Here is a 22527-nt window from a genome sequence, read left to right on the forward strand (position 1 = left end):
AATAGACAACATTGTTACAAAACGAAGCCATCAGAAAATGGTGCGTGTGCGCAAGATGAGGCGTGTAAGATACAACTTCGCCCTAGCATGAGATCCGAAACGGCCGGCATCGCTATGTAATTATACTAACGATGCCATCAGGTTCGAATCCCTGCAAAACAGATGGTACTCAACGAATATACTGCACACGATGAAATACTTAGTTCCAGCGGTAGGGGTATATATTTACACACACAATTTATTGACAAAACTTTGGGGTAGGGGAGAGGGGGTTGAGGTGCAGAGCCCTACCGCAGCATTTATGTAAGCGATCGAATGACTATCTTGTAGTAAGATTGTTGGATGCAGCGCTACTGTGGTAGGATACCGCTTGTCTTTTCGTTGAACTGGCGAATTGACTGGAAAAAACAATTCGGTATATACCACGCACACCTGGTCTGATAGCGAGATATATATACTAAAATGCCGACAGGACGCGGGTTTTATAGTTAAAGTGTAGGAAGAGATGAAGAGAAATGTGGCAAAAAGCTTTGAAATGGGTTCACGAGAACTTTTCAAAGATTGCTGCTTTCGTTCGGAAATCCTATACGAGACGTCGTGAGTTGTTTCAAACTGGTAATAAGTTTAAGGTCGAATAAACGCGGTTTTGCGGGAAGCGGCCGTTATTAGAAGGGCCGAGAGATGGCGCTGTCGTCGTTGACGTTGAACCAGTGAGGCGCAGTGAACCGTTCGTTCCGCAACCGATCGATAAAAATGTACCAACTACTCTAAACAAAGCCTACTATTGCAGTGGTTTCTCGATTCACTTTTTTTATAAATTCAACTATTCATCAATTCAGTATAATCGAAGACATGGTCCACTGCAAACGTGGCACGTTCTAAAACACAGCATTCAAAAACCGCAAAGAATGTGGTGCCACCTAGTGGACCGGATACGTACCACATCGTATAGAGAGCGATGACGACGAAGATGATGAACGCAGATCCGGCTCCTATCACCGCGTACATCCAAAAATTAGTGATGTCATCTTCTGTAAGAAAATAATTACGACTAAAAATTTGAGATCAAACTTAACAGTCACGAACACCATAACGTTTTGTACAATACGGGAAAACATGAAATGTTAGGGGTGGAGCAGTAAGGGGGGTAGATGGTTTGAGCGGCGTGGATGGATTCAGGATAAAGACGTTTGAAATCACGAGCACGAGATGCCATTCAAAACGTAGTATTTAGGGGAATGCCGAGTAGTTTATTGTAATTTTCGAGCAAGAACTCGACAATGCGTCAAAACAAAGCGTTCAGGGAACAAAGGAGGATCGCGGGGTCGAGCAGAGAGATCAGAGATGAGAGGAGAGAGAGGGAAGGACGTTAACGCCACAACACTCATGCTAGAATAGTTTAAACTGGCAGCCTCTGATTACCGTATATACAGGTTGAACGTCAAATCTCTTATTGAAATATTTCCCTAAGCGAAACATTGATACTCATGAATTTGATTTCATTTCAAGGACTCGAAATCGTTAACACTTACTTGGCAGGAATAGAACTTGTTGATCTGCTGAATGACTCGCATTCGTGGACATGTTACACTGGTCGAGAATTTCGTCTTTATAGATAGGCGTGTAACCTTCCTTACATCGGCATTCATCGATATCAAAACAATACGAGAATATAACATCACAACTCGGCGAACATTCCTTCGTTTCCGCTGGTTTTGAATCTAACGGACATCCACCTGCGAAAACAAAAACAGAAGAAAAAAAATATCGAACGTTTTTTTTTTTTAATGCGAAAATGTTGTACGCGGGGCTCCGAGATGACAGTCCCACGATTAACAAACACGACGAGTTGTCCTTGAGCGAGGTATTCTCAGCGCCTTTAATCGTCAATTTCTATTCGGATGTTCCTTTTTCATCCGGATAAGCCTCGAGCTTTCGATAATAATACGCGCGATACGCGTTCTCACAATCTACCTTTCACTCTTACCGACCGCCCGTACTGTCAGGGAATTGAATTTTTTTATCCCGCTCAGGATTTTTTTATCCCGCCGGCCAGTGTAACGATACAAGTTTCAGTAGCATTATTCTATCCAGCAAATCACTGTCGGAGGTCTTATCTCCGAGATAAATGAGAGACCAGAATTTATATCAGGTAGGTTAAACAGTCATTTTGCCGGAGAACTGATCGAATCCTAATTTGTCTCCATACATATTTATATATATATAGATAGAATGCCGTTAGACGGGATATCAGGATATCAGACACAATGGGAGTAAAAGGATTACGTATGATTGCCGAGAGAAGCGAGACTGTTGGGGGTATCAGTGAACGAGCTATAGCCCGCAGTTTTGATCGAGATTTCTAGACATTTGGCAAATCGATGTTAAAACATCATTCTTAATTCCAAAAGGCAAATTCATAGCCATGTTTATGTAATTGAGATTATCGTCCATCCTACATATATCCAGGGAAGTGTGATGAGACACTCATCACACTTCCCTGATATATCTATGTATTTACATATATTGTAATTATTTTTCAAATGTTCAAATGTCTTTTTGCTGAGCAAAATAAACTTAACTGTTATAATACCAATGATTTAAAATAAAGAAGTTTCCAGTTTCTAGGCGCCATTTTGTGGCGGTCCCTCGAGGTCCCCATTGTTGCGATAATTTGCGCTCTTTTTTGAAACAAAAGTTTAGATTGAATATCATATAGCTCTACAGTCCCTAGCTTGATTAACTTGATTTATACACCGCTATGAAGGAAATGACATCTACATTTTTCCTAGTGATTCTCAAATATTTTGACCGCAACAATTGGGAGCAGTAATGATATTAAACCAGGGACCGCATATTTTAACCGCGCGTCAAAAAAAATCGCACTTTTTTCTTCTTGATAGTTATTCATAAGTATTGAATTCGTCTGTCAGAATAATCAGGATATGTCTGACACAGCAACAGAATCATATTGACAATTTCGAACGGTTGGAACTGGTCATCGAGGAACGGTGCAAATGACCTCAATACTCGTAAGTACTCTATACTAATGACGGGTGTCTAATTGAGGATTGATTGAATAAATCAATCACATCAAACGCTCCCAGGTCCCGGTTTGATGTTGGATATCGAAGATGACATGTAGAATTCGGTTTCTGAGTTCCCAGTTGACGCTTAATGTAATAATGATGATGACGGTTAATATTGCAGTTCTATACTGAATACACACATACCTTATTCCATTGCGATATTGTCGACGACAATGACTTAAAAATGACTCCAGTAAAATGTAAATGAATCCTGTTTTTATGTATGATATATTACTATTATTATTGTGCCGCGCACAACCTGTCGTTTTCAGATCAAAAATAGAATTTCGCTTTCAACCATGCATGCGGTTTTCCTGACATATTTTCAAAATGAATAGAATTGTTCCGCAATGCGCCTATTACAAACCCGTAAACGATTATAGGTTTTGTCGGCGCACTGTCTCTTCGGTAGCTAAATCTTGTTCTTATTTTTATTTATAGCGATAGATCTAACTCAAACCGTTCTAAGGATTGTTTTTCACCGTGGCGGTTTTACATTGTCACGAGAATTAGTTCCCATATTTTTTTATTAGATAAATCCGCGGTGTAATGAGTTTTGAGGTATCTTGCACCGGCACCGAACAGCATGTTAATTAGTGCGCGTCTGACGTCACTGTATTAGGTGTGGTCCGTCGTAAAAGACCGACTAATTTTCTAACTATCGGGTTTCGTTCTGGATTCTCGCGACGCGACGGGTTGAATACAAACGTTACCGATGCGTTAATTAAAATCTCCAGTTTCAGTTTCTGTCAGTCCTTTTTCCCAAGCTTGAGAGGCAAATTTATACCTAGATACCTCCGGCGACTTCCCGACGATAAAACTACAGAATCTTTTCTATTCGAAACTGATGAAACCTCGCTCAATCTGGTGACGTTAAATAACGGGCTGCCGATTCCTGAAAAGTGTTATATCAGTAACAAATTGAAATTTATTCAGTAACATTTCATCGAAATATGAAAGAAATTATTCGCATTAATCAGTTATCAAGTGGGTAAGACCCTCAGTAACAGCTTTCATATTTCTAAACGCATCAAACACAAAAATCGAATCAGTATTTCTAAGGGCAAAAAAGTAACAATGAACTGGAAACGAATTGAACAGTCGATCTATATTTGAATTTGAATATGAAAGCAATCAATTTTTATCGAGTGTTTTTTGTTTGTTTTTGTCAATCGACTCTAAAAAAACAAATCCGCGCTTTGTGTTTTATTCCTGCGCTCGTGTACAATGTACATAAATTACTTTTGCAGAGATAAACTGAAACTGAAAACAGAGAAATCAATTCCAAAAATTAAAACCACCTTCACCGCGATTATCTCCCCGCGGAAGCAACGATTTCCACTGATAAGATTAAGATAGTACAGACCGAACTCTTTTATTCTCTACCGACTGGAATTTGCATCTTTATCATCAGAATCTGGTCGTATACGAAATACAAATCCAACCTCGCAGATAAGACTTAAGAGTTCTCTGTCGCTGACAGCATTTAACGGCTTTGCTTACGACAGCCAAGTGTCTGGTTCTCAGATAAAATAAGACGCTCGTTGATGTTAAAGCGCGTTAGGTTTATCACGATATTAAACCTCTTGTGTAGTGAATGGTGGTTGCTTTTAGGCTTCTATCGCGGTACGGTCTATCTAGTCAGCCGCGAAATGAGAGGGAGAGGGGGACGACTGACGACTGTTTTCTTTCATTTTGAAATCTTCCATCGATTCGAATCAAATTATTACGATCCGTTTTGATCTACGGAAAAATGACGAATTCGAAAATAATTCGATCTATTTTTCGAAAGCTCGTTCACGGTAATTCACTTCATGAAAGGAACTTAGAATCGATTCGTTTTTGTTTAAATATCAGCGACTGCGATGAAAGGCGAGACATGAAGCGAGATGAACTTCAGTTTCTCCGGATGCAGTCGGGGGAGGGGGAGGGGGTAATTGGAATATTGCAGTTGAAATGATATCCTTTCATATTCACCGAAAATCTCACGAATTCAGACATTGTTGGAAGAAATTATCTCCGCATAAAGAACGATTTCTAAAACAAAGACAAGCAATAATTTGCCACTCGTAGTTCATTGTTAATATTTTGTAAGAAACATATATCATTAAATGTAATTATATTCTATGAAACATTCAATCAATCAATCAAACCAATTTACCGTTGTGTATCCTGTTCTGAGTTCATATTCAATGAGTTAACTCTGAGTGTGTCACAGCTGTAGAACTGCGACCTGGTTGTAAAAACGGCACGTGATCGGCCACCTATGATTGTACTCGTTCCCAGGTTTTACTGGGCACACACAGTGATGGTTGCGTCGGGTTTAATCGCTGCCAATCTTCACCCGATCGAATGAAAGGTTACTACTTGAGAAACTGCACCGTTTGACATTTCAGTTCTTTAAGATACGCCACAGCTAACAAACAGGTCGCTGACGTCACGAGAGCGTTTCGAAGGATGAAGGTTCTCAACCCATAATTAATTCACATAGGACTGATATAATTACAGTGTTCGTCTCTGTGACATGCGCGAGGATGGATATTTCAGTAACCGAAGACAAGGCGGGTATCTGCACCAGCTCGCGCCGACTATACGATATCGTCTTTCAAGTTTTCCATTCTAATAACGTTCCTATGGTAACACAATTAAACATCTCATGAATGAGATTCACTGAAACTTTTCAGGTTTCAAACACGCGGCAATTTTGTAGACACACAGAACGCAACGAATTTGATTATATTAGTCGCTTTGATGTCGCCATATTGAGTATTCAAAGCAGCTTTTCTGTTTATCATAGAAAATAAGCATTTTTGGAGGTGCAATGAAGTAATATAGGGTGCTAGACACGGTCACTGATAATATGAAATCCCATACCGAGAATAAAGGAAAAAGATGTCGAAAGCACTAGGAAACATTTCGCACTCGCCATTATATATCGATGTTTATTTATCATTCGTAGAATTCGAGAAATTATGGATGGATTCTACAATTGAATCTGAGAAGAAATCCGGCATCGTTGTCCGAATGCGCACAAGCGACACCTGTTGGATCCTCGTGAATCCTTGATTGCCACAGTAGAGTTATTATTGGTGTGAAGATTGGTTTACATGGCAACAGTGGCCACAGTTATGAAAGATGTAAACGTCAAGGAAGACTTCTTCGGAAAGTGATGCATGTTGCTACCACTCATTCTTTTGTCACCGTGCATTATCAAAACTGTTTGTTTCTGTCTGATAAATGGAGACAGATTCAATATTTATCGTATCAATTTTGAGTAAAACTAATCCACGTATATCAATCAGTGTCTACTGTAAGGATTTTACGCTACACCCCAACATTCAATACGCGATATTTCAATCGCCTTAATGAGAAAATTATTTTTGTAATAACTATAGATAGATTTCTAGTTGGTGAAGTCCCTCGTCTGAGTGCGGAGACGAAAGGTAGGCAATGATAATAAGATTGACAAGAGAGCGAGAGAAAGGAGGGTGACGGAGAGGGGAGAGAGGAGGGTGGCGGAGAGGGGAGAGAGGAGGGTGACGGATGGGGGAGAGAGGAGGGTGACGGAGAGGGGAGAGAGAAGGGTGACGGAGAGGGGAGAGAGGAGGGTGACGGAGAGGGGAGAGAGGAGGGTGACGGAGAGGGGGAGAGAGGAGGGTGACGGAGAGGGGGAGAGAGGAGGGTGGCGGAGAGGGGAGAGAGGAGGGTGACGGATGGGGGAGAGAGGAGGGTGACGGAGAGGGGAGAGAGAAGGGTGACGGAGAGGGGAGAGAGGAGGGTGACGGAGAGGGGGAGAGAGGAGGGTGACGGAGAGGGGGAGAGAGGAGAGTGACGGAGAGGTGAGAGAAGGGTGACGGAGAGGGGAGAGAGGAGGGTGACGGAGAGGGGAGAGAGGAGGGTGGCGGAGAGGGGAGAGAGGAGGGTGACGGAGAGGGGGAGAGAGGAGAGTGACGGAGAGGGGGAGAGAAGGGTGACGGAGAGGGGAGAGAGGAGGGTGACGGAGAGGTGAGAGAGGAGGGTGACGGAGAGGGGGAGAGAGGAGGGTGACGAGAGAAATCAGGAAATTTTCGAATCAAATTAGACATTGAGCCAGCAGTGATTCGAATACAATCTAAATCCTGTTTATCCAAGCGTCTGATATACGAGTCTAGGTTCTTACAGCCAAGTGCTCTTCCGACTTCACCGCCGCCTTGTTGACAAACACGAGTGATTTACACGACAGATCCTCGAAGTTTGTAAATCCCCAGATTATCTTTGTTGTTATATACGGCAAGACTCTAGATGCCGGTTCCATCGTTGAGAAGTCCAAAAATGGTCTTAAATCAAAAGGTTAGTCTTAATTTGTTAGATTTGGCTTAGAACGAAGATGATCGTAGCCTGGTGTTAAAAAAGCCGTGAGTTTTGGACAGGACCTCTGCACTGGTTGGCATGCTATGATGCAAGACCCAGCGACCATTTGACCTTAATTTTTATGATATCAGATACACATTTTATACGGGGAAAAAGTGAACGCTTCGCGTGACGAGCGAATCATGATTAATGTATCGGATTAAAGATTTAGTTGTAGCGAGAAGAAAGTTTGTGTGACGAACTGATTTACGAGGAGCGATAGTTATTTGATGGAATGCATACGTCACATTTACAGCGTGACAATTCAACGAACGTCTCATGTACACTCGACGACCAACAGCCCTCTGATGCGCGCGCTGCCGTTAACCAAAAATTCTTTACTCGTACTCGATAAAACAGTAATTGGATACGTCGGGAGCCGGAGCGGAAAACCGGCGACTACAATCAGCGCGATAATTACAACAGTAGCCCGTGTGATTACCACAAGCGCTGATACCGCGCGCACAAACCATGAAGTCCTAACACTCTCTACATCGTCACTCGGTGAATACAGATTATTTCATTTGATAAACCGAACTACAACAGCGGAAAAATTTAATGCGCGCCACGAATATCGATCTTCGTTTTCTCTGAATTGGGAAGCAATTTGCTTAATCGTTCGTGAAATACTAGACTAACTATATTTTTTTCCGAGTTCGAAGTCTTATTCGGCCATCTTTTTACGCTCTTGTTTTTGCCTGAACCGATCGATTGAAGGAAAAAGATCGTCGGACTTTCTTGTTTTTGTTTGGTGGAAAAAATGGCTGTTCTTGGAAAAAATAACTGCCACCGAATAGAGATTTCCTGGTAATGTATACTCACAGATAAAGACACTCGTGGTCACCACCTGATGACTGGTCTCAAAGATGACAGAAAACCACCACGGCGCGCGGTGGTGTACCGGGCTCTCACCGGGGATCGAACCCGGGTCCCAAACGTAGAAAGCAAGCGTGCTAACCACGAGACCAATAGAACTAGTCTGTTTAATCAGTGGTTATACATCTTGTATCGTATGCGTTGCAGGGTTCGTTCTCTTATCAGGGCTCAATCATTGATTTTCGTGACGACTAAATCCATTTTTACCATCTTATCATTGAAGATTATCCATTATCATTTCTATTTACATAAGGGAAAAACGCAATTTTTTTATGCGTGAAGCAGAAATGTACACGAGAATACTGTACACTGCTATACGACTCGAAGTTCAATCGGATTCGCTCGAATTCTTGATATAATGTAATCCTTCATTGGTCCATCAGATCGATATCACGTCTTTCACGAGTAAAGGCGAACAATTCACGACGTACTCGCGAAAAATCGACAATTTCAAATCTCTCGATAAATGCCGACGAAATGAACGATTGATTCGTGTATCATCGAAACCCGAAGTTCAACTTCGTTAATTTCGTCTGATTGCGTAGAATGCGCTAACCGCAACTCGTCCGTCAAATACTATCAAATAACTCGACGATTCTTCCCGCTAAGAAAACGATATCGTTCTTTTCTCCGCGGAGTTGAAGATTCGATCGTAAAAGATAAAATAGCGGATTCAGACGGCAGTGTTCTGTGTATCGTCTCCCTGGGTGGGTCTGGATGACCGAGTTGCACTTCCTTTAAATTTGATGCGTTATTGTTTGACAAGTTGTCATTTATCTTCCCATATCATATCAATTCTACTTTATATATGAATAATCTGAAACAATTGATCCGTCAATTTGTATTTGACATCGTTTATTTTATCCCGCATTACGTCGTTTGAATCTCGGTTATTTTTTATTAGATTGCTCATTTGACCTCACGACGAAACCTTTGTGATAGCAGCCACAGCAGGACTCGAACCCTCTTTTAAACTCAGCACTGATAGCAAGTGAGTTTTTTAATATATCAGGGATGAAAACTGATATAGGGAATCCCACACTAATGAAACGAGAATGGTTTTCCTCCAGGAAGGTCAATCTTCCATTCCTGAATATGACTATTAGGTCATTGTCGAAACGTTGAATATATAAATCATTAGCTTAGAGGAAACTTCACTTCGGACTTCATTTTCTCATCAGATTAGTGTGGAGATTCTTTATATCGTTACAAGACGGACTCAGAGTGTTTCAACCCTATGGTTATGAAAACTTAACTTACTTTTATAAGTACGACGAGGGGTTAGGGTTAGGCAGGTAGGCTGTTGTTAACCTTTCTCCTTCGAAGTGACTTTTCATCCCTGTTGTATATCGACCTAATGGACACAACATCATCACGACGCCTTATCCCACTGAGTCATTGGTATATCATTTCTAAAAGGTCATCTTTCATATTGATACAATTTCATTGTTTTCCTTCCGATAACAACGTAACGCGCAGGTGACGAGACACACCTATATACTGTATAACAAACAGTCACAGTTTCAAATATCACGCGAATACATAGAATCATCCGACTGAAATATGATAATTAGACGAGAACAACAGGAGGTTTCTTATGACGATATTTGACGACAAGGTGCAAAATGTAAACTGTTGAGATGACTGGTGATCGTGCGTAGACTCAATATTGACAGACGCCGGTCCGAGTTATACTGGTGTCGGGGAAAATGGATGACGTCGACAAAACTGAACGACGCGACTGAGATGTCTAATCCACGAGAGCAGAAAGTGACGAGAAACTGTCGTAAATCAATGCTTGATGATCCATTGAAATTACGAACCGTTAAAGAAATTACTGCCTACAAACAGCGTCTTCTAAATATAGAAGCAATATCTCACTTCATCGACCTGCTTGAGACCTCGAACAGCCGTGGCCGATTGGAATATTTCTTTCTTTTGAATAATAGAACCTTGTTCGATGCTGAAAAAGCCTTCTTGTTAGATAGAGCTATCTATCGACTATCGACTATCAAAAATCATCCGAACATTCAGTTCTTAGAAGAGTTTTTTTTTCGCTGTAGAAAGCATCGTGACCTTTCTGATGTGGTGTCCAGTATGCTTTCCTGATTATCAACACGTCACAAAGAGTACCCACTGTATAAAGAGGCACCTTTCTAGTTATCTTGATGATTTAGTATAATAATAACTTCCATCATTATTCATATATCACATATACACGATTGCTAATAGAGTCATATAAACCGCATTCATATATGTAAATATCAGTATTAACCATAAACCACATTTCTGTCGAGATATTCTTCAATAACTTGCACTGCATTCACCAAGCACTGGCAGTGGTTGTCTCCACCAGTGATCTCCGTCGCTCTACGATCCTTCAGACACTAAGATTCTTGGTGAAGCACTGCGCAATGATGGTCATATTGCGTTGTGTAAAAGAAGGAGACGCGCGGAGACGTTTCGGAAGAAGCCATGGATACAATTCGACCGATTGCAAACGATACTGATTGTGTTTGGACTAGCAAACTTAAATATGATGTAAAGATCATAGAACTGTGGAAAAACAAACAAATATGGCGATGCATATGTCTCATAGCACCCCGGGGAGAACCGGTCAATCCGATAGATATTTGTCTATATAAATCTGCAGAAAAATCCAGACATCCAGACAAATATAAGCGCGGTCCCTTATGCCCAATTGGCTGAAGAGATTTGACTGTTACGGATGTATTATACTGGATAAATCAAATACAAAATTTCATCGATGTTTGAAATCAATAAACATAGGCTTCGATCTCACGACGTTGGGTTGTATCTTCGGTTGAGTGTTTTTTGGAACGATTCGTTAGAAAGAGGACAGGCCGACAACGAGTTGATAGCATCAAAAGCGAAGCGTCGTCGTTTGTAGCTTGTCGATCAGTACTGATGTGGACGTCATCTCTCGTGTCTGATCGGTCTATAGTCTGTCCTGAACAGCGACAGGTGTTGTTTTTTTATTACTGCGTGTGAAGAGTAACATGTGTCAACATCAGCGCGTCTGCCGCTTGTGATATCGATAATATTTACATTCAGCGCAGACCTCGCGACGGCCACTTCTATTACTTATCGCTGCTCCGTGTAATCCGATATTCGCGTTTCCCGCGCACATACGATCGTGTTTATCACCGCATCTTTACTGATTTAATCAAATTACAGAAATCTTTTTCCGTGTCACAGAGAAACCATAACGACGATATAACAATATATTACCATAGAAAACTCACTTTAAGCCAAGAAAACATTTCTGAATTGAACATGAGCTATTAGAATACTGTATAATTATCATGCAGTATGTTATTTCCTGTGCCTGTGGAAATCATGTCGGATCTCAGGAACTTGGGCAACCTGTGACCGTGGAGACCACTCGGTCCTCTGACGTCCTGTACCCGATATTCGAACTGTAGGGAACTGTGTAGTTTAAAGAGAAAATGTAAACTAATGAGATATATGTATATCGGTGGAAATGTTCAATTAGATACTTCTAAGAACGACTGAAGTAGTCGAATGAAACACTCTAATCCGTGTATACTGTAGACAATTATATTGAAATTGTATAACTGTATCATTACAATAATTATATTGATAATTGATTAATTATTATAATGAAACCACAACGTTGTGGTTTCATTATGATAAATTCTATCATATAAATTCGAATTGTGAGACTTCTTCAATTATTAATAACTGAAATAGTTTGATTCAAAAAGTAAATTATTTTTTTGGGCAACGGGTCATCTTCATCAAGACCATTGACTGGCCGAAATATTTCTACTTTTGAATTAGATAATTTGATCATTTGATCATTGAGGGTTCTTTTTCGTGTATCGACTATAGAGTAACAAATCTTTTTTTTCTTAATCTGCGGCATCTCGGTCGTCGCAATTTCTAACATGAGTAAAACGCCCATAAAAAAAACTAAAAATTAATTTCAGCGCGAAGTGGAGGATATTTCTGTTCGATAATCACCAGACACATTTTGTCTGGTTTCGAGTAGCGGATTATGGATTATAATCGATTAAAAATACAAACCTAGAGGCCAAAACAAATTACTGATATCATTTATTCATCGCTGCGGAAAAAGTAGAAGTAACAGGTGCGCAAACAATATTAGCTCCCGCTGGTTGTTTATAGAATAGAATAATTTGACGATTTGACGACAAAAGAATTACGGAAAAACGAAAAAAGGGAGAATATCGCGTTTGAATGAATGTGTAACTCACGGATCCAACGAGCAATCTTCTCATCGACATGATAGCTCGTAGATGTGATCAGTGAATTTCAATATAACTAATAAAACGTCGTTCATTTCTTATATCATTTTACTTTCACATCATAGTTTTCCAATCAGTTAAGACCTACGGGCTGATATCAAAGGGGACTAATTTTTGCTATATGTTCACGAACATTGTGTTTTCCATCATTCATAGTTCCAACGTTATGATATTTGTAATACTCTAAAGATGTGACGTTCACCAAGCACGTCATCATTACGTACACTTAAACCTGTCATTTTCATGTATTGTTTTCTTTTTTCGTATTAATCCGTTCTCTGCAAATGTCGTTTGTTGAGCAATATACTTTGAAACTTGCCGGGTCTGATCCGTGCCAATTTGGCCCGGGCCAAATCTTGTACGTGTAATTACTTAACAAATCGATCGTGATTAGTTTTATCATAGTTTTTTTTATCACGGAAAACACACTCAGTTTCAGTTTCAGTTTATTGCTCCACAATTAATACTTAATGCACAAAGCAAACTAGAGTCCATGATTTTATGATACTGGACCCTGAACCGTTCTCTGTCATTCGACAGACAATCCCTGCACGGTCGATCAAACACACCGATAAATAGACATATAACTGCAGCTGCTTGTACCGACACTGTCGTTTGCTGGTACATGTATCCATTAAATCAAACGTCTAATCGTGTTCTATTCTCTCAAACGGAAACCAAACATCGTTCCATGAATAGAAACGTTTTTAGAATCGGAAAATAATTCTTCGCGTCATTTGTCAAAGGTAACGCCGATAAAAACCGGATGTTTCAACCTGTACTTCCGCTTATTAAAAACATGACCGACATTAGAGGTAGACTCACAGACTCGGGTAGTACTTCATAAACCACTCACAGTAGGTTATAATGAGGAAGTTATAAAGTTAATTTTGAATAGATTGAACTGAGAAACTCTCAGTATTCGAGTAGTCTGCGATGGTTGTTATTGGGATATTTCATCGAGTTCAGAATCCGAAAACTGTAGACACAGTTTTCATTTTCCAAATCAATGATAGCAAAATGTAACTATAGTTCGGAAGGGTTTCGAGTAAGAAAGAGTCTCTGCTTGATATCGACGGGACATCAGCCTAACAAAGAAATAGATGTCGACATTCCAACGATCTATACAAAATCGTGCAACAAAATTTGTTTTGAAATCACCAATATTCAAAACGCGTTTTTCAACAGCTAGTTATATATTGTGTAACCAATCCTTTTTAGTTATGTCACCATCAGGCACCAGATGGTGCTGAGATTTTTAGGTGCGTAGGTGTTGCCATTAAGGGTCTCGATTTTACGGCAATCCATAAATTGATATCCTTTCGGAAATAATTCACAGAACTGTCGTTTTATTTTCAATTTGCCGGAACATTTTCCATTATTTCAATGCACATAATGCTATCATTTATTATAAGTTCAGCTGTGGTTCATTCGCATTAACCGCATTCGTAAACGGTTAAATTTAATCGGTCCACGAATCCGTATTAGCCGCTATATTACCGTAAATATAACATGAAGTGTATATCGATGAGAAAATTAACTAGTATAATACATCAAATAGAAAACGCCGAGGACGGACCTTGTATAATCGTATTAAGTCTATGTATAACGCGTCGTGAGAGTTGCCGCACGTCGTTACGAGGATTACGTGTAAAGTTTCCCCGAGGCGATTTCAGCGGATTATAATTTGCAATTCTCTCGGCGACGAATAACGAGAAACCCTCGATCCGCCGCCCCCTCGCGAATACGCGTTCTGGAGATTTAAATCGAAAATTAAAATGATGAAAATTCCCATCTTTTTTGGAAAAAAAATGACGACGAGTCGACTGGCGGTAACTGTCGACGCTGATCAGTCAGTCAGTCGGTAGAACTCTATAGGACAGGGGCTTGTATTTTGTTTTATTAGAATACACCGTTAAGCAGCGGGGTCGGTTGTCGTGACTAGTCCTTCTCAGTTCTATAACAATCTACCATCTTTAGTATTCACGTTTCGACTAAGGAACCGGCTGTTTGCTATAACGCCCTGCATGCACAGTGTCATCGCCCGGAATGCTCCGATCAGTTACAGTCCAGTGGGAGACGACTGAATTCACTCAGTTGTTTCAAACAATTTAATATGCGATATTGCCGCTACATAATAAACCCATGGGTAGCATCATTAAAGGAAAATATATGCGTAAAGCGGAAGGAAACCCGGACGAATTGATACAAGAGGGACGTGTATAACGGATTCCAGACATCGCGAACAACCAACAAAAAACTACGCTGGTTTCCACGAGAATCCAGGCACGCTACAATGAATTACATCAGGTCCAAGCTCACCAACACACACAATCGTGTAACAATTTGAAATCTTATTGATAAAAAAAACGTAGACATGGTTGAAACAAACAACCGCTGATTAAAATTCGCCGATGAAATTCTCCTAGTCGTCTGTTGTCACAAGCTTAATTAGACAAGGCGTAAACCGGAATATGACAATCTCTGCTCGTTCGACGAAACATTTAATGAGAGAAATTCAAAAATGAGGAATTAATATGGTCTACATGCGTCATTAAGTAGCAGAAAACGTCATCATCCACTCGCTGAATTTGTCACTATAAAACTGGGTACGCTCTTATCGAAAAGTATCAACAACCCGATAATGAATGGAACTCGTTGACGTGACGTTAATGAAGCGCGCGACGTATAAAGAATCTCTATTGTCAAATATCAAATATAAGTTCTCACATTATAACAAATCGATATGAGCGTCAATATTTGCACCCAAGAATATTTGTATCTCACGAACTGATTCTAAAAGAATGTCGGTGTGTCTACGGTGCAGAATCATCGATCTGAATCGATTTCAAAAACAGTTTGATGAAGATTGTAATGAATGAAATTGGGTTGGTTGATTTCCCATCATTGCAGTAACCGGTCCCGCAGTTGTTATAGAGTTTGGTGGAGAGTGAAATCTTGTCGATGTCTACAACTAGGAAGGACGAGTGATGTTGATTTGTTAAATTATTCAGTTATTCATTTCCACAATTGTTATCACCCATCACCCGACCGCGCATATTTCGAGGTGGAGTGCAGATAGGGAGGGAAGGTGGTAGGGAGGGTGGTAGGGAGGGTGGTAGGGAGGGATGGAGGGAGGGTGGTAGGGAGGGATGGAGGGAGGGTGGTAGGGAGGGATGGATGGAGGGAGGGTGGTAGGGAGGGATGGAGGGAGGTAGGGAGGGAGGTAGGGTGTAGGGAGGGAGGGAGGTCAGGCCCATAGCGCGGGAGTTCAAACGAACCCATATAAATGTAGTTCCCTATCGTTTTTCTTCAAAATCAATCAACAAGGCGAAACGTATTTTGCATACAACAAATTCAATCTGTTAAATCAACAACAAATCAAATGATTGAATTCGGTTGATTTATTTAGATTTTTGTTATATCGACGGAGCATCGAATTTTCTCAAAGTTTTTTTCAAATTTTCAAACGGGGCACCCAGACCGATGCTCAGTTCCAACAAAATCAAAAACGAAACCCATCCACATTTTCCTCACGTAACGGGCCTAGAGGCAGGATGGTAGGAAGGTAGGGAGAGATGATGGGTCTTTACTGATCTCCGTTTGGGTCAGGCCTTTGGTGTTTCATCACCTGTATTTCACTGATCTGGTATAGGCCTACTCGGTGGCATGTATGCCTGATCGAATACAGCGACTCGATGAACGGATTTACAGCGTGAACTTTAATTAAGATCGCTGTCAAATGTTACTGTTAAGTTGTTTAGGTCGTCATCGATCACGTATCTATGTCAACTCCAGGTGGAATCGATCAGTATCTAACTCCTTGCGGCAGTGGAGGGGGGGGGGGGGGTGACGTGACACCGCGTTGACGTTCAGTTTGTTATTTATCGGTTTTTAAATAGCTTCCGATGATAGACTTCGATCTGGACAAATTCTATAATACGGTTTGGTGATAATAAACGCCTGGTCTCAGACGAGAAACGATTACTGACGTCGACGACAATTTGACTGATCGAATATTCGATTGTTTGCGCTCGGGATCTCCAGTGTGTCAGTGGGTTTCACAGATATCACCGTGGATGTTGCGGAAGAACTCCTCCGGCGGGAAAGAAAAGGCCGGACGTGTCGCGGGTGTAATACGACACAGACGGCGCGGGGACAGATCGCGCCGGATGATCGATGCGTCTGAGATGACTTGAATAAACAAATAGAAACCAGTCATTTCATTCAGATAAACATCGTTTTGCGCGTTAGTATATCTATCTATCTCCCTGGCTCTGACATGCGGCACTTTGCACCGGTAAAACCGTCAGCTGAAAGACGCCGAAGTTGTCATACGATAGCAACATTAAGTATTTTATGATTAGTTATTCGAGGATTAATTTGGTATTCGAAACTGCAGGCGATGATATGGATTTGAAGGTTTAAAAATGACGACGAAATACGACATTTTCGAGAACACGGGCTTTTTAGCCTCTCATTTTCATTTTTGAAGCAGTAAAAACCGTTACGATGACGTTTTATACACTGATACCTATGCGTTATTCAAGGGGTTCTGTGTGAGTCGATGTGCACTACGTCATCAATATTGGCGTTTCAAAATAACAATTACAATCGTGAATTTGCATTATTACTCTTATTATACTTTTGACAAATTTTAATAATTATCATCGAGAGACACAGATCATATCAGGGCTAGACTGGTTGCCGGTTAATTGAATTCAACAAACCCAATACACAACTAGATCGATCTTTAAAATCATACATCTTATCATACTATTCATCGTCGACAATATTAACCACTATATGTGCTATTTGTCAAGGCGTGAATGAGTTCTCAAGTTAGTATTCCCGCTGTACGATGAAACGGCCAAAAACGGGAATAAAGCAGATCTGGTTTTAATGCATCCACTCCTCTCGGAGTACTCCCGTGTTCGATCATTCAAACCTTAATTCAACATCGATTGCTAAATCGTGCTCGTTCACGACGTGGTGTAATATTCACTTTCAAGACGATTATGGATGTATAATCGCGTCTTGTCGATAATCGTTTATCTCATTGCGAAGTGTTAAATAATGCAAAACCTGCCGTGCAGCTCGGTAAACAACCCAAACAAAGTCAACAACACAACATCGTCTGCCGCGCCCGCGCTGTCGATACTCGAGTCGTTCACTGTCTGGTCGTCGTGAAATTAGAAATATGAATACATAGACTGTGGCATTTCGTGAAGGGTCATCGGTTTTTCTAACGAGGGCTGATTCCGCCGCCATTTTCTACCAGTCAAGAGGTTATAACGTCATCAAACGTAAGCGAATGAACGACGATGAGAGAGTTAAGGAGGTGGTTCGTTCATTTATCTTAAAAAAAGCTTCTATTCGATGATGAACGATCTGCCAAAACGGATTCGTCGCGCGACACCTCAGCGGTCTGTGCTGTGTAGGTCTAATCGTTTCATTAGTGGTAATCCAGGCTCGCGCCCAGTAACGGAACACGCACTACCAGAATCAACGACCTATATCGCCAATAATACTCGATGATGGAACGATGACCACACTCAAACGTGGTGAACGGATAATAAGATAAAATCCCACTATTTACAGATTAAAAGAATTTAAAAACCAGAATTTATTTATTAAATCTAAAATATTTAAAAGACACGACGTTTCGATCTCACCCTAGAGTCCCACACCTGACGATGATCTCTAGGGTGAGATCGAAACGTCGTGTCATTTAAATATTTTAGATTTAATAAATAAATTCTGGTTTTTAAATTCTTTTTATCTGTAAATAGTGGGATTTTATCTTAATACTCGATGATGAATTACCGAATCAGATCGAGAAAGAAATTCGATGCGGTCGCCACCGAAAAGTGGAGCGTCGACTACCGACGAAGCGTGACGAAGAACAGCCGTGTTCGAACGGAGGACGTGACGTTCGCGTTCAAACAAAGAGAAACACGAATATACGCTTTTGAAATTAATAAATGAATAATTGAATATACGCGGCGGGCGACACAGTGTAATATCAGCGATGAGTCTAAGAGCGCAAAATCAGCGAATTCCTAAACGGCGAAAATATCAAAATTACCAACACACGTCACGAATATATAGATTATATGATTAGTATAAAGTACGAGGCTATATAATAAACATGTCGTGATAACATATCCCAATTTCCACCGGTTATTGCCACAGTTTATCCGGTACACGTCATATCCACCTCAGTAACGACGATTTATCCGTTTTCATCAGAGTCCAATTTTTTTCTACGTTGAAATAGGGAACTATTCGATCTTTATAGTTATTTGTTACGGCCGGGGGTCGAGAACGTAATCAGAAATATGGGTTTCGGTTCGTGTAAACATCCATCCAGTCCGAATCAGCAAGCGACTGATTGGGTTTTATTTTCGTTGACTATCTAATCTAATACCTCGGATATTCTTAATGCATTTCAATTAAAAACAGGTTGAGATCAGGTTAAAAACAGGTTAGGGGTTGAGATCAGAGATTGTCTGATTCTTAAAATATGTTAGGTTCGTTCCACGTGTTTTCCGAGTACGATTTTAACCCTCGATCGTTTTCTCGCATCGGTGAAGAACCCGCCATTCCAACTCATACAGAACGCGGTCAAGCAAAACCCATCGCCACCTCGCGACGCAACTACCCCAACTGCAAGCAACAGGGGCCGATTTCTGAGTTAGATTTTAGTCTGAGTCGAAGTTAATTCTTTTTATCAGTTATGCAATTTTCGAGTCGTTCGGATGATCAAACCGATGTAGCAAATTGTACGTGTGTTTACACAGCAGTGTGAGACTATGGTACTCTCCCGTCGCCTCGAGTAACTATCAGCTCAGATCGGTTCTCTGACCGGTCGCCTCTACCTCTCGACTTCCCGAATCTCATGCGATTCTGATGATCGGATGTTATTGGATTCCGATGACAGAAACGATCAGGAAAACCTGCATTATCCGTATTACATATTCATAAGAGAGATCATATTGTTCGATAGAGCGTAGACCAACAACTGCCATAACACCACGACCAGCCTCGAGCATCGGAATTACATCAACATTCCATCACAGGCAGCGTAATACAATTCAAATTGAGTCAACTGTTGAAATTCTAACGGCGATTTAGGCCTACTCAAACAGGTCGACAACATCGCCGAATTAGAAGTAGAGATTGAGAATGTGGCCGCGGTGGAGAATGTTAGAATTCGGACAATGTAGCTGGATGTAGATTACAGCGGTCAGGTAAAGTGGTCATTGACTCGCATCACGCGATAGCACCGACAGCGCTTAACCGCTACACCCAACTCCTCGGTTCTGAGTTTATAGAAATGACTCGATCCTGAATTCTAGCGCTATCGTGTATCAAGGCAGAAAAAGAAAAATATTACTTTTAAAAATGTAAAATATACAGTAATTTCACGAACTAAAAATCTCAGATTTTAAAGTGAAAGTCTCTGTTTCGTTCCCGGTAGGACGCGGATAAAATCCACCCCGATACTTCAAAATTCAACCTTTTCAACAGCACGCGTATATAGTGAGTGAATTGTAAATAATTCTTACCTTTCTAATGAACGATTGTTTAATTAATCCAATAATCAACGAGTGTATGAAATATAAACAGGTTGTTATGAGAATGATATGCGCAATGGTGCACCCTGATGGAAACGTTGCGTGTATGTGCGTGTCAAGCGCATACACGCACGCGCGGTCGCTTCAAATTGCTGCTGATTCACGCTCGCAATTCTATCATCAAATATTCATATTTGAAACCTTCAACAGGTCTGGTGTAGAGTGGGATGTGGGCGGGTGCAGGGATCCAAAAATTTTAATGCTTTTCACCAGTAAAACCATTGCTTGAAACTTCCCCTTCTCGTAGAATTCGAAGTGACGCCGCAATCATACGAGCGTTTTTGACCCGGCCAAATTTTCCAAGCCCACGTGTGACATCTTCACCCGTCAAGGGATTCGAACCCACTACGCTAAAGCTGTTCCCCGAACCCCTTGACCTCACGAGTCGTTGGAGTCGTTACTAGCCGACCAGAATCCGGTCGTACCAATCACAGCGCTTATAACAAACCGTCAGTAGACTTCTGTTGGTTTTCCCGTTAAATGGACCAATCAGCGAACGTTTTACCGAACAAGGAAGTATTTCGCAAATCGATATATGACGTCATGCGCAACAGCGCCAGTAATCAGGTAATGAAATCACGCTTCGTGAGGCCAGGGGGCTGGTGGAAGCGAGTTCGGGAGTGATACTGGACCCCTGGCAAGCGAGGATGACGTGTGAATACTAATTAATGGTTGTGGAAGTGACTCGCCTCACTTGCCACTGAAAGCATCGTTTTAGTAGCATTTCAGTAACGAGCGAGTGATTTACGTGTGAACGCGCTCTCTGATTAAACACGAGATCTCAGAGATTTTTGTCAACATTTTGAACAATAAGGTTATAAAGTATCTTATGATAACGTCGTAAGAAGAAGAAACACTAAATACTACATGAAAAATGTCGTTCCTGAATCTGTATGATCCACGGTATATGTTGAATTGAAATACCGTATATAGTTTTTAGCACGTGAATTAGCATATGAATTCAATATGCATATACATTTTTAGGTTAAATGGAATCGATTGACCGAATAAACCGACATTACGTTTGTGTATTTCTCTCTTAAAAGGGTAATAAAAAATCCCATTATAAATCCGCCATTGATATCGTCGGACCGCCAGGTGAAAACCTTTCGTTGAAACTAGACTCATTTCAGGTTTGGGTTTCCTAATGAAAATATGTGATACGTTAATGAAAAAAATACCTTTCTATAAAAAAAGGAAGACCACCAACCGACTTCCGCACCCGCCGCCACTACAGAGAGGTACTACTCTTCATCGCATTCCCCGCTAAGGGATGAAGAATGTTTACTAACATCTGAAAGAATGGAGTGTTTATGATTTTGGTGGATAGATGGTGTATTGTGCTTGCCAGAAACTACTTAACGATAGCAATCACAAATGACGCATTCTTAAGGTGTCTATGTACAAATATATTATTTTAACGGTCGAAAATTGAACCAATCAAAGTAAGTCGGCGTATGTTCTCTAGCAGAGTAAGAGTTATCCCATTCGCACCATTTCCTTTCCGCCGAATTCTATGTCGTCACCATATTATATAATCCCATAAGGGATCTTCAAAAACTATAATAAAAACGTCCATCCGTCATGGAACCGTCCTTATTTTCCGTCTGTCCGGATCTAAGTACGTGAAAACAGCGTATTAATATCTCCAGTATCATCTCAATACAACTGGTCTCTACGTGAAATCTCGTTTATAAATAGTTGAAAAACTAATCGCTAAGCAAAAAGTTCAAAAGTATTGATCCTTGCTTCTAATGATATAGTTTCATAAAATGAATTAATGCTAATAGCTGCAGTTAAAACCATATCCAATAATAATTGATAAACAATCATTAAAAGAATGTTGTGTTTACGCGTAACGGCGATAGATGGCGAAATGGTATACAGCGCAGCGCGCGAGTTACACACGCGCTAGTCAGAAATATCGTCATATCACGCATTTACGGTAAATATCACACAATAGCCGTAGTAACCTCCCCAAACGTCTTGTTCTGGAAAGTTGATACCGGTTGACAATGCGCTGGTTCGGCTAACGTTGTATCAGGAACAACTGCAAGTTAAAGGCCACGCCTGCTTACCACTTATTCAGTGTGTGTTTATCCACAGTACATTAGTGACAAAATTGGAAAAAGTTTTAGGGTTATTTATACTCAACTGGACCCTTGGTTACTTATATGCCTGCTTAATTATGAAGGTCTATGTCCTGGTCACTTTGGCTAC

The 22527-nt window shown here is 40.7% G+C and overlaps 1 protein-coding gene across 1 annotated transcript in view; it reads right to left on the reverse strand.

Moving 5' to 3' along the window:
- LOC141907162 (thrombospondin type-1 domain-containing protein 7B-like) overlaps positions 1 to 22527 on the reverse strand; it is a 44492-nt gene that overhangs the window by 2732 nt on the left and 19233 nt on the right. The window contains exons 22-23 of the mRNA XM_074796735.1: positions 1533 to 1736; positions 941 to 1031 (exon numbers count right to left, since the gene is read on the reverse strand). Of these exons, the coding sequence (XP_074652836.1) occupies positions 941 to 1031; positions 1533 to 1736 (295 nt within the window). The remainder of the gene's footprint in view (positions 1 to 940; positions 1032 to 1532; positions 1737 to 22527) is intronic.

This window comes from Tubulanus polymorphus, chromosome 6 (assembly GCF_964204645.1).
Source record: "Tubulanus polymorphus chromosome 6, tnTubPoly1.2, whole genome shotgun sequence".
In the NCBI taxonomy this organism is placed as follows: domain Eukaryota; kingdom Metazoa; phylum Nemertea; class Palaeonemertea; order Tubulaniformes; family Tubulanidae; genus Tubulanus; species Tubulanus polymorphus.